This window comes from Oncorhynchus clarkii, chromosome 32 (assembly GCF_045791955.1).
Source record: "Oncorhynchus clarkii lewisi isolate Uvic-CL-2024 chromosome 32, UVic_Ocla_1.0, whole genome shotgun sequence".
In the NCBI taxonomy this organism is placed as follows: Eukaryota; Metazoa; Chordata; class Actinopteri; order Salmoniformes; family Salmonidae; genus Oncorhynchus; species Oncorhynchus clarkii.
Window position 1 is genome coordinate 26,144,174 of NC_092178.1, and position 13,452 is coordinate 26,157,625.

Below are 13,452 nucleotides of genomic sequence, written 5' to 3' on the forward strand. Positions count from 1 at the left end.
TTCACTATTGCAGTTAAAAGATTGAGTTCAATACCTTAAGTTTTACTCCAAGAAGAAGTTATGAATTCATGACTATAGTGCATTTATTAAGAATCAACCTCCAGAAGGGAAATGACTGGCATCTAATTTGACGCTCAAACCCAAACTGAAGCTCATATTTGCTCAAGGCTTCCAGATACACGATGGGGCTTAAAAAGTCATTTTAGTGTTGGCTTAAGGACATGTGAAGAGAGAGAACATATCTAGCCCGGAGAGAGTGACCACCGACGTCTAAACTGATCAAAACACAAGACACTTCAAGACAAATCAGATCTAATTCTACATTCCGATTCAGAATGATCTAGAGGCAACCGTCCCAGAGAGGATAAAAATGTGAGCGAGTGTCACGGATCCCCCTGGTACTGCTGCTCATCCCATTCACCAGCTCCGGAGGTAAACAAACGTCACAGGCCTTCCAGGTGTCACTGAACTGGATTCATTACCACCAACCCTGGACTGCCTCGTCTCATTACGCACACCTGGTTCCTATTCCCCCTGATTAATATATGTGTGTATGTGCCCTCTGTTCCCCATTGTCCTTGTAGATTATTGTTACCATTCCCGTTGGTCTTGTGAGTCACAGTGCTGTTGTATCGGCTTCCATGCTACGTGTTATTGTGCGCTTGTTTTACGGGTCTCGTCCTGTGTATTATTTAGAGGTTTACACTTCGCACTTTTCGTTGGAGAAAATAAAACCCCCTATTACGTATTCCTGCGCCTGTCTCCAGTCATTATACAATAACCGACCCCTAAATGGAGACAGCAGGAAAGACAGAGCTGTGGACCATCGTAGAGACAGTCCAGCATCACGAGGACTGTATCTCCCGACTCGGCAGCGCCATGGACAGCGTGCTGGCAACCATCCAGAATTTGGAGAGAAATGTGCAGTCCCTCCAGTCTCCAGCACCGGTTCCGGTATCAGCCCCCACACCACTACATGCCTCTGTCCCATCTGAGCCGGTCCGCGGAATACCCCTGTCCCTCCCGGAGCGCTTTGACGGCGTGCCAGCGAGATGCAAGGGATTCCTTCTGAAATGCGACCTGTACCTCGCTACGCCGAGGCTGTCTCCGGGAGAGACAGGGTTGCCACCGTCATCTAGGCACTGACCGGACGGGCCCTGGACTGGGGTGCCGAGGTCTGGGAAATGGGTGGACCAGAGGTCGAGTCCTACGAGCGCTTCACCCTCCACTTCCGCTCTGTGTTTGATCATCCTGTGGAGTGCCGAGAGGGGGGTGAGCACGTACTCCGACTACGCCAGGGATCTAGGACCGCCTCGGAGTTCGCCCTGGAGTTCTGGACCATCGCGGCCTCCACCGGAGGGAACGAGTCGGTTCTGGTCACCGTGATCCACAGCGGACTGCGGGAGGAGGTACAGATGGAGTTAGCCTGCCGTGATGACAACCTGTCACTCGACCAGCACATCAGCATGGTGATTAATTTGGACAACCTGCTGTGGTCCAGATGAATACCTGCGCAGAATCTGGAGCCCGTGGCTACACCTTCTCTGTGCCAGAGCCGATGGAGGTGGGCTCTGCACGTTTGCCCGAGGCAGAGCGTAGGAGAAGGAGGAATCTGGGCCTCTGCTCCTATTGTGGAGAAAGGGGTAATTTCTCGCCGACCTGCCCTCTATCCACAAATAGGCGACGGTGACAAGCCAGGGAATTATCCTGCTCCAACCCAGGTAAGATGCAAGATCTAAATGTGAGCGAGTGTCACGGATCCCCCTGGTACTGCTGCCTACTTCGTTCACCAGCTCAGGAGGTAAACGTCACCGGCCTTCTAGGTGTCACTGAACTGGATTCATTACCACCAACCCCGGACTGTCTTGTCTCATTACGCACACCTGGTTCCCATTCCCCTTGATTTGTATGTTTATATCTGTGCCTTCTGTTCCCTATTGTCCTTGTCGGCTGTTGTTACCATATCCGTTGGTCTTGTGAGTACCAATGCTGTTGTAATGCTAGGTGCTATTGTACACTTGTTTTATGGGTTTATAAAAAAAAATTAAAAACAAGAACAAGAAAATAAAAACCCCTATTACGTATTCCTGCGCCTGTCTCCAATCATTATACAACGTAACAGCGAGGCTCTTACTCACTGACTTAGTTAAGTCTCTATCCCTCTTTCTGTGATCATAAAGACTAACTGGAATAAACCTGTGTGTGCTTGCAATTAAAGCACCAGACAAGACACATATCGAATGTACTTTAATTCACTCCGAACCCTACAGAGATGGACTGCTGTGCGGAAATACCACAGGAGGCCGATACATGTCTAATACAATGTATGAGTGTAGAGGAGATTGAGAAAAGTACTGAGAAAGTCACCTTATTACAAATAAAGAAATCAGCAACGAAGTTCCACAAGCTTGGTGTGAAATGCAAAAGAACCACAGTGATCCACTGAGAAGCCATATTGACTAAGTGAAGGTATGTGTGTAATAATAGAGACAGGCAGATAGGTAGGCTGTACATTTCACTAAAAGTCTATATCTGGAAATAGCTGTCAATGCCTGGGGAAGATGTGTATGGATGTCTACTGTACTGTGTGTGTGTGGTTTTACACAAGGTGTTCAAACCCAGGCCTCCTGCACACTAGAAGGGCACATTAGCCCGCTAAGCCAAAGTCTGGGTATAGACATGCAGGAGGGGGGTGCCGGAAAGAGGACGCTGACAGACAGAAAAATGACACGCCTCATGAAGAGGCTTGTGTGTTCTGCCACTGGATGCTCCCCTGCCCTTTTTCAGTAGGTGGGATCTCTGCAGAGCAGAGCGTGGTGATCACTGCAGTCCTATTTATCCAACCCCTGTTCTTATTGTGTCTTCCTCCTCATCCCACACCATGCTAATTACACTGCCAGAGCCACAGACGTCAGGGATGGAGGAGGACAATAAGAACAGCCTGGAAGGAAGGGCGTTGGAGTGTCATTGCGTCGTGGCCCTCTGTTCAAAGCCTAGAGGGGTGGTGGCGTTCGTGTTGGTGCTCTCCGTTCAACATTAAGCCTGTAATTTCACCACAGCTCAAATAATCATCTAAGCAGAGCCACGTTTCCTCTGGGTGGACGGAGGAGGGTTTTTATATATCAGCAAGCAGATGCTGATGGTGCAACAGAAACTATTGTTATTTTATGCAGGATTGTTTGGGAAGTTAGTGAATACATGAATGACTACCTGGGAAGATGGAAGATGTGTATGGCACATGAATGAGAAGGTTTGGGAACAAAACTGCCTGAAAGAAAACCAGCTGGCTGAAAACCACCATGATGTGAGAATTCATGAAAACCAAAATCCAGTGGAAATCAGTTGATGGAAGGGCCAACAAATCATAATTAAATGATCATAAAAGCATAGCCTGCCCTATGCCCTACTGTAATCGATCGCACACAACTAACATGTGATTTCACATCACAGACCAAATGGTCTCGTTGGCATGCATTTAACACGTGACTCACAAAGACCTACACAAAATAAACCGTAGGCCTATAATTCATAGATTATGAGACTAGAACATAATGCCCTGATATCACAGTAATAATCCCAATAGGCACCTATAGCCTACACAGACAAAAACAGTGGTCGATCACCTTTTCTTAGTCGAGATCACTTTATGAGTCAAAATGCAAACTGAGTGAATTCTCTGCCTAGTGGTCAGAGCGTTTGACTAGTAACTGAAAGGTTGCAAGATTGAATCCCAGAGCTGACAAGGTTCAAATCTGTCGCTCTGCCCCTGAACAAGGCAGTTAACCCACTGTTACTAGGCTGTCATTGAAAGTAAGAATTTAACTGACTTGCCTCGTTAAATAAAGGTAAAATACATTTTTAAAAATGTGCCTACAATGTATTGTGTGATATCAATTAAATGATCAGAAGCGTATACGTATTGGGCCTAACTATAGTGAATGGGTGGAGAAGCACATGGCAAAGTTATATATAAGGCTCAAGATAGGCTACATGATAACACTGGTAATAGGCCAGGTTGTTGTTCCCTATTACCTGCAAGGCACGTCGAAGCATGAATTGAAATAACTTTCACTGGATTGATGGTCGAAGTGGAGAAGCGTGTTTCATGATTTCTAAGTGTTGAATAAAAACATTGTTGTAGTGCAGATCATTGTCTTTGAACATATTGAAACTCCCTTTAAAAGGTCCTGGATTAGATCAATGCAATCAGTAATTAATATAGAGGGGGACTGGAGGCCCTTCGTTGTGAAATCACTGATATCAAAAATCTTGGCAAATACTCCCAACACCCTCTTCCATTCACGGTCTCTTGAAAAAAAATGTAACAGTGAGCTTTGTTTGGCCATTTGGCTTGTTTTAGCTAGCCAAGTTGACTAGTGAGCCTTAGCTAGCTACAGTAGATAACGGTGAGTAGCCTACACAGTGTAACCTAGCCTACACAGTGTAACCTAGCCTACACAGTGTAACCTAGCCTACACAGCGATAGCTACGGTTTACCACACATGGTATCAGTGCGACGTGACACGTACCAGAACCCCCTTACTACTTTAAAATTGATAAGCAATTTGTTTACAGTATATTGTTTTTTTCCTGGTAAATAATCGAGCGTAATTCAAATTCATTACGTAGGCTTAAATGAAATCGATTTAATGTACAGCACTAGATGTTATGTACGATGTCCTTGTGTCCTGAAAGACATCTGCCAAATAAAATGCATTATTATTATTATTATTACTATTGATTGTACAACACCTGCTCTTTCCAGGACATGGAGTCTATGTACAGTGTACTTTTCCCTCTGTGTAGTTTATTACATGTTAAACAAGGAAAATACCTACCAGAAGGAGAACATGGATGTGGTTTATTTCTGTGCATAAAATAAGTAGCGTATCTGGATGTGATTTCCAGTAGATATATCTGTCAACACGGTCATACACATGATGTATAATCCTGTAATATGATTCTGGCCCGCGATGGCAAAATGATATTCTAATGTGTCCCTCCATGGAAAATAATTGCCCAGGCGTGACATAGACTGACCAGGTGAATCCAGGTGTAAGTTATGATCCCTTATTGATGTCAGTTGTTACATCCACTTCAATCAGTGTAGATGAAGGGGAGGAGACAGGTTAAAGAAGGCTTTTTAAGACTTGTGACAATTGAGACATGGATTGTGAATGAGTGCCATTCAGAGTATGAATGGGCAAGACAAAACATTTAGGTGCCTTTGAACGGGATATGGTAGTAGGTGCCAGCGCACCTGTTTGTGTCAAGAACTGCAACGCTGCTGGGTTTTTCATGCTCAACAGTTTCCTGTGTGTATCAAGAATGGTCCACCAACCGAAGCACATCCAGCCAACTTGACACAACTGTGGGATGGTGTCCTTCACGTTTGGTACATTTCCCCTTTGTTGTCCCACCCACTATGCATTCAATCTGATGGTGTATGCATGTTCAGGCCAGTGCTTGACTTGGACTAAAATAGATGTCAGTACTCATTGTGGGTGCCGGTACTGTTGATATTCAGGTGCAGGAACTCCTCAATACTTTTGAGCTGATATTCTAAAGGAAGTGCAAGAACTCAAGCAGAAGAAAATATTTAGTGCTGGTACTCAGTTCCGGTGAGCTCCTGCCCAATTCAAGTACTGTGCTTAGGTAAAAAGACAAATAATGCACAGTCTGAAAGGGTGGGCCTGGCTCCCCAGTGGGAGGGCCTGCGCCCACCGGTGCCTAAGCCCCAGCAAAAATCTACACCCCCTTGTTGACAATGAATAAAAGTAGCAGTTGGGTAAACTGGAGGTAAATAGTGTACAAACTTGCTGCTGTTTGAGACTGATGTAGAGATACAGGAACTCCTGCAGGCAGCACACTAGAGTCTCACGTCTAATCTAACCTGTTCAAATAGATTTACACGAGTGGAATGTGAGTAGGGAACTGCATGGCATATGCAATAGGCTACCGATCACACCAAGATCACAGTCACTTTTGCTATTCGAGCCTATATTACTCCCATGCATAGTGGCACATACAATATACCATACCCTGCTGCCAGCTAGCAAACGAGTCATTCTCTATCAGTCTATGTAGAAATGAAGTAAGGGCTCGATTCAATCGGTAGCACTGAAGTTCCGTGTTACAGCGTGATTGAAATGTAAAGGCAACGTTCCCGCATTAGCAGACACTGCATTCTTGGTAAACTCTGCATATGTCACTCAATCGGAAAATTACCATTACATTTCAAGCGCGCTATAACGCAGAACTTCAGCGATATAGATTGAATCAAGCCCTAAGCTATTTTGATATTTCGACAGACAAGATCAGGTACACTTCCCTAGCTTCCTCAGGAGTCCTCCAAATTCCATATCTCTAGAATTACTACTTGACTTCTATCCAGTGACGCTGTGAGATGACCACACACTAAAACATCCACAGTTGATACAGAGTTCAGTGTCCTGTGGCGGCATCTAGTGGTCACAATACAAAACCACCAGTCCCCATTCATTATGATTCACTCCTAAATTAGATTTTAACAAAATACCATTGTTCTCATGACGTTTTCTAGTCAATAGGTTACAGTCATTAATAAAGAATGAAAACAGTACCCGATAACTACCCTGCATGTGGCACCGTTGCACACTACCCTGGTCTGCTATATGTGGAGTCATGGTTTTCGAGGATGAAACCAGTACCAGTCCCCAGGCTGTCTGGCAAGCTGCTGTCCAGTACCATCACCCTGACCCTGTATGAAAACACTACCATTTGGAGTCATGGTTTTCTCCAGGTGTATCTGAGCTGGATTTGGGATCATTACAGATGGCCCTGCTGCCTGCTGACCCTAATCCTCCTAATGACCTCACAGCCAGTCAGCAGGCAACTAAAACCTACCTTCCCTGCCTTTTACTGTAGTGTCCTCCCATCCCCTGCCTTCAACCCAGTGCTATACACAGCACAACAACAGCTTTTATTCATGGGCTCTCTCAGAGAAGAAATGATTCGGCAACAACTCAAGCAAGAGGAATTTGCCAAACCTGTGAGTATTATAGCTCTATATCATCATCATCACCTACCTATCCCTTTCTTAGTTGTGTTGTATCTTATTGGGTGTATGTATACACTGAACAAAAATAGAATCGCAACATGTAAAGTGATGGTCCCATGTTTCATGAGCTGAAAAAGATACATGCATACAAAAAGTGTATTTCTCTCAAATTGTGTGCACTAATTTGTTTTCATCCCTGTTAGTGAGCATTTCTCATTTGCCAAGATAATCCATCCACTTGACAGGTGTGGCGTATCAAGAAGCCGATTAAACAGCATGATCTTTACACAGTTGCACCTTGTGCTGGGGGATAATAAAAGACCACTCTAAAATGTGCAGTTTTGTCACACAACACAATGCCACAGATGCCTCAAGTTTTGAGGGAGAATGCAATTGGCATGATGACTGCAGGAATGTTAACCAGAGCTGTTGCCATATAATTTAATGTTCATTTCTCTACCATAAGCCACCTCCAATGTTGTTTTAGAGAATTTGGAAGTCCAACGGGCCTCACAACCGCAGACCACGTATATGGCATCATGTTGGCAAGCGGTTTGCTGATGTCAACGTTGTGGCCATAGTGCCCCATGGTGGTGGTGAGGTTATGGTATGGACAGCCATGAGGTGCGAACAATGAACACAATTGCATTTTATCAATGGCAATTTGAATCCACAGAGATACCGTGACGAGATCCTGAGGCCCATTGTCGTGCCATTGATCCGCCGCCATCACCTCATGTTTCAGCATGATAATGCACGGCCCCATGTCTCAAGGATCTGTACCTAGAAGCTGAAAATGTCCCAGTTCTTCCATGCCCTGCATACTCACCAAACATGTCACCTATCGAGCATGTTTGGGATGCTCTGGATCGACATGTTTTCCAGTTCCCACCAATATCCAGCAACTTAGCACAATTCATCGGGGCATGGACTCTACAAGGTGTTGAAGGCATTACACAGGGATTCTGGCCCATGTTGACACCAATGTTTCCCACAGTTGTGTCACGTTGGTTGGATGTCCTTTGGGCGGGGGACCATTCTTGATATACACAGGAAACTGTTGAGTGTGAAAAACCCAGCTGTGCACAAACCGATGTGCCCGGCAACTACTACCATACCCAGTTCAAAGGCACTTAAATATTTTGTCTTGCCCATTCACCCTCTGAATGGCACTCATACACAATCCATGTCTCAATTGTCTCAAGGCTTAAAAATGATTCTTTAACGTATCTCCTCCCCCTCATCTACGCTGATTGAAGTGGATTTAACAAGTGCTGTCAATAAGCGATCATAGCTTTACAGCTATGTCATGGAAAGAGCAGTGCATTGGCAGTAGGACACTGTATGATGCCTATTAGTGTGAGCATGCAGTGAAAGTATCTGACATTGCTGGTTATATGCAGTCTATAACCTTTTCACAAGAATATGTAGAAGAGAAAAAAATGATTGGCTACACAGGAGAGCTGTGAACTAGGTTTAGTGAACTACTGTCCTCTTCAGGAAATTGCCATTCTGATTAGTTTTCTGATGAATCTGTTTAACGTTCGACATAATAGACCACTGAGTACAGACTGTTAATGTATTTATGTGCTATACTTTAACAGTCTTTATGAACTGAGAAGTCACAAAGAAAATAAAAATGCTCCTCATAAAACCGACGAGAATATTGAGATCTGTGGAAAACAATCTCAAGGAAGATGTTTCATTATTGATATCAAGGTTTTTTATAGAAAAATCTTTGAATTATAAATGATCCATCACTATGCCAATGTTTTTGAAATCTGCAGTGGAATGTCAGACTCAACAAGACATATACAACGAGATTACAAAGGAAACCGTTCGTCAATACCTTCTTGAGCATACAGTATTTAGTATTGACAGGTCTACTTTATAAGTATTCAATACTTGCTATAATTTAATCTGAAGGATTTTCAGTGTTGATTGGCTGTGTTAGATAGTCATGTAATGTCATTGAGTAAGTGATTCTAATTTGTGAGTGATGTGTGTTTTGTCGCAGGGCTTGCCCCGACCAGAAGACCTGCTGACCTCTCAGGCTAAAAATAGCATTATGCATCTCATCGGCCAGAAGCACCTGCTGGCGCCTAAAAACGTCTGTGATTCCAAGACACCTGTCCTCCATCTGTCAGCCACACAGGGAGGGGAAGAGGAGGAAGTGGAGGTGATGGTGGGTCGGCTTATGCCAGAGTCTGCCATGCTGCCCACGCCAGGCCAGGAGGGCCCTGCCACCCAAAGGGACTCCTTGCTCCTGGTCAGGTATGTATTATGTAAACATTTGTTAATTCATTCATGCAATCGTTAATTTGTTTGTTTGTTTGTTCCTTCCTTCCTTCCTTCCTTCCTTCCTTCCTTCCTTCCTTCCTTCTTTCCTTCCTTCCTTCCTTCCTTCCATCCTTCCTTCCTTCCTTCCTTCAGGTCCAGGTCTCCCCTGCCTGGCTCGTCCCAGGAGAAGGAGGGGAAGAACCTGCCCCCGCGGCGGCCTCTGAAGCTGGCACCTCTGGAGCTGCCCAGGGAGGTACAGAAGGCACAGAGACAGAAGATTAAGGGGATTGGGCTGGAGGCCAAGGCTGCTGCCCATAAGCTGGACAGGACGGTGGGCGACCAACCCTGCTCCAGGAAGGTGAAGGACTGTGGGGTGAGAGGAGAGGGACTAGGACTGGTTAAAGGTACAGCAGAGTGTGTCTCCACCCCAGCCCCACATCCCTTACCTCTGAATGAAACAGTACCCAGGGTCCAGCGACATCAGAAGGTTAGGAGAGCGCAGCTAGCCCGTGCCAACCAAATCCAGAGACAGACAGGAGACAGGCTCTCGGAAGATGCTGGTATTAACGTTAACGGCCCTCCTCCTCCCCCTATCAGCAAACCAGCCTCTCCCTCTTCCTCTCTCCCCACCAGCGCCAAAGCTCAGGTCCAGCAGGTGGTAGCACCACATGGCGAGGAGAGCTCATGCCAAGTGGCCGGCACATTCCAGCAGGATACCGGTGGGAGGAGGCTGCGTCTCAGGAGGGCAGAGCACCTCGAAGAAGATCAGAGCAAATCTAACATGTCAACAGTAGGATTACCTGGGGAAGAGGCCAAGCTGGCCCAAGGTGTCCAGCAAGGAAAAGCCCTGAGGGCAGAGAATACAGAGGAGGCTCTGAGAAAGCCCTGAAGCAGGCCAGTCACATACTGGAGAAGGCTTCCAGGAAGAACGCCAGGCCGGAATCACCGTAGAATCCGCTGAAAGTGTCCGGAAAGGTAACCCGGAGAACGGCAGAGAGAAATCGCCAGGACGCTGTCCTTTGACCTCTGACCCCTGATCTTTGACCTCTTAACCCCTGACTCCCTTTGACCAGACCAGGAAGTAGCGAAAACAGACTTGACAGTGTTAAGTCATGTGTTTACATGTGCTTATCACCTGGAGATTAGGATAGAAAAGCCCCTGCATCTTACTTCACACAGCATCTGCTATTCAAAGCAACAAGCCAGTTACAATGCCAAGTACCCTGGCAGGCAGTATGTACAGTATACTGTACAGAGGAAAAATATAGAAGTATTTTATGGACCAAAAACACATGTATTTATTATTTTATAAAAAGATGATGCTCGTAATACATTACATTTAACCATTGTAGATATCCTGACATAGGCTATTCAATGTCATATTTTGGATGAAATATGTCTGCACATGCAGGTGACATAATCATATTTGAGCGTCCCAGTAGCTTGGTAAAGCTATGCAAAACTGACCTGCATTCAGGGATTATTATCAAGGTCTCATTAGATGGATACATTGGCTTCATCTATGACCACTGTTAACAGCTCCATCTAGTCCATAACAATGGCATCGAGTAGCAACAGAGCTCACAAACAGAGCCGCAGCAGTAGTCAAATGTTAAGATTGGCAACAGCAAATAAAGAGATTTGAAATATGCCTTCTTTTCTGAAACAGCCACCCCTCACTTTGGGTACTGTGTATTTAGGCCTTCAGTTCATTCTATCATCTTTCTGCACCTTAGCTACTTCGTCAGGCGTGCAGTAGATTCCTGTAGTACATGCAATCTCAGAAGAATGTCTTCAATCAATGTTTTTCCTCCAATCAGCATGCAGTACAGCTCTACGTGTGTTTGGTAACAGAACAACGGCCATCCCTCACTGTAACAAGTGAAACACTCACAGAGACGATGTTACTCTAGTCTAGACATCCACGTTTTGAGGTGACCCATTTGTTTTCAATTTATTCCCTAAATCTGGATGTAGACATTCCAGACAGTAGTTATGGGAATGTGATTTAGGTAATGTAATGTATGTTTATCATAGAGAAAAGAAGTCTCCTGAAACATGTGTGAGATTTCAAGTACAATTGTTTTCTCAGGTATGTCAAAATGAACTGACAGTGAGAAAACACATCCAAAACCATATCACAACCATTCTACATCCGAGCAAGTGAGTCGTATTAGGCAAGTCTCTCATTGACAGACTTGCAACACAAGAGGCTTCTAACACACTACTTTTTGCCTTGAGTCCCGCTGCATTCTGACAGTGAATTCATAAATTGTTTGAATATATATGTGAACCCTGCGGGAATTGAACCTACGACCAAAACCCTCAATGAGTCAGTCTTACACCAGTAGTACAGCAATGTCCATCTGCCCCAGACCAAGAGCCGACCACCAGACTTCCTGATCGTTTCACACCATGTAGTTAGGCTGGCCTATACTCACTTTCCCTGATTGACTGACTGCAAAGTTAATCACAAATAGGATCTCAGAATGTATAGCCATTATGTCCAATGTATGTATTTGTCAATGACGTACTGTCACGAGTCCGACCGTTTTGGGAACGTAACGTTTTTGTGAGCACCCTGTGGTGCATTGGTGCGATTAAAAGACGCGCAGCATTGAACTCTCTGTCTCCTGCATTTGACTCCACACCCACGACACCCGGAGCATTACAGAATCCCGCACCTATCAAATTGATGGAGTCAGCAGGAGCAGCAGCCAACCCTCTCCCATCGATGGAGGAACGGGTTCTCCACCACACCACCGTCCTTCATCGGATCGGATCCGCGATGGATCAAGTGATGGAGAGAATGGACAGATGGGAGAGGAGTGGGCTCCTCTCTCCACCTTCGGCACCCACGGTTCCGGACTCCCCATCTCCCGACTCCAGCACCCTCCGTCTGACGCTACCGAGGGCTTATGATGGAGCGGCGGCGGGTTGCCAGGGGTTTCTGCTCCAGCTGGAGCTATACCTGGCCACCATCAGACCCACTCCCTCAGGAGAAGAGAGGGTGAGTGTCCTCATCTCCTGCCTCACGGGTCGTGCCCTGGAATGGGCGAACGCGGTCTGGAATGGTCCAGACTCAGCGCGGGAGCACTACCCAGAGTTTTCCCGTCGCTTCCGCGCCGTGTTTGATCACCCTCTAGACGGCCGAGCGGCGGGAGAACGACTATTTCACCTCAGGCAGGAGAGGAGGAGCGCCCAGGATTACGCGCTGGAGTTCCGGACCTTGGCAGCCGGATCTGGGTGGAACGACAGGGCCCTCATGGACCACTACAGGTGTAGTCTCCGAGAGGATGTCCGCCGGGAGTTAGCGTGTCGGGACACCACTCTGTCACTGGATCAGCTGATTGACATGTCCATTCGACTGGATAATCTGCTGGCTGCCCGCGGGCGTTCAGAGAGGGTCCTGTGCGTTCCACCACCCAGCCCCTCCGCTCCCATTCCGATGGAGTTGGGAGGGGCTGCGCCGAGGGGTACCGGAGGAGGAGGCCTTCCCTGCACCAACTGTGGTCTGATCGGTGCTGGGGGGGTCCGTCTGGGAGTAGAGATGGCAGGCGGAACGCTTCTCGGTCACGCCAGGTGAGTCAGCATCAAACTCACCCAGAACCCCCTGTTGGCCACATGTTTGTCTTAACTTTTTTCCTTCGCTTTTTTCCCTCTTCCCAGCATAGGGCGCTCGTCGATTCAGGCGCAGCTGGGAACTTTATGGATCGCGGACTCGCCCTTAAGTTAGGGGTTCCGCTGGTGCCGATAGATTCTCCTTTCCCCGTGCACTCCCTAGATAGCCGGCCATTAGGGTCAGGGATGGTCAGGGAGACCACGGTCCCACTGGACATGGTGACGCAGGGGAATCATAGGGAGCGTATCAGTTTCTTTATTATTGACTCGCCTGCGTTTCCAGTGGTGCTGGGGACTCCCTGGCTGGCCCGGCACAATCCTAAAATTTCGTGGAAACAGGGGGTTCTCCAGGGGTGGTCAGAGGAGTGTTCTGGAAGGTGTTTGGGAGTTTCCATCGGTGCCACGTCGGTGGAGAGTCCAGACCAGGGTTCCACGGTGTGCATTCCCCCCGAGTATGCCGATTTGGCAATCGCTTTCAGTAAAGTGAAAGCGACTAAATTACCACCTTATCG

The 13,452-nt window shown here is 46.6% G+C and overlaps 1 protein-coding gene across 1 annotated transcript; it reads left to right on the forward strand.

Moving 5' to 3' along the window:
• Positions 1 to 6,925: 6,925 nt before the first annotated feature.
• On the forward strand, positions 6,926 to 11,559 carry LOC139392130 (uncharacterized). Its single transcript, XM_071139855.1, has 3 exons — positions 6,926 to 7,030; positions 9,057 to 9,313; positions 9,473 to 11,559. The coding sequence occupies exons 1-3, from the start codon at positions 6,968 to 6,970 to the stop codon at positions 10,206 to 10,208; spliced, it is 1,056 nt and encodes a 351-aa protein (XP_070995956.1). The 5' UTR covers positions 6,926 to 6,967; the 3' UTR covers positions 10,209 to 11,559.
• The last annotated feature ends 1,893 nt before the right edge of the window (positions 11,560 to 13,452 follow it).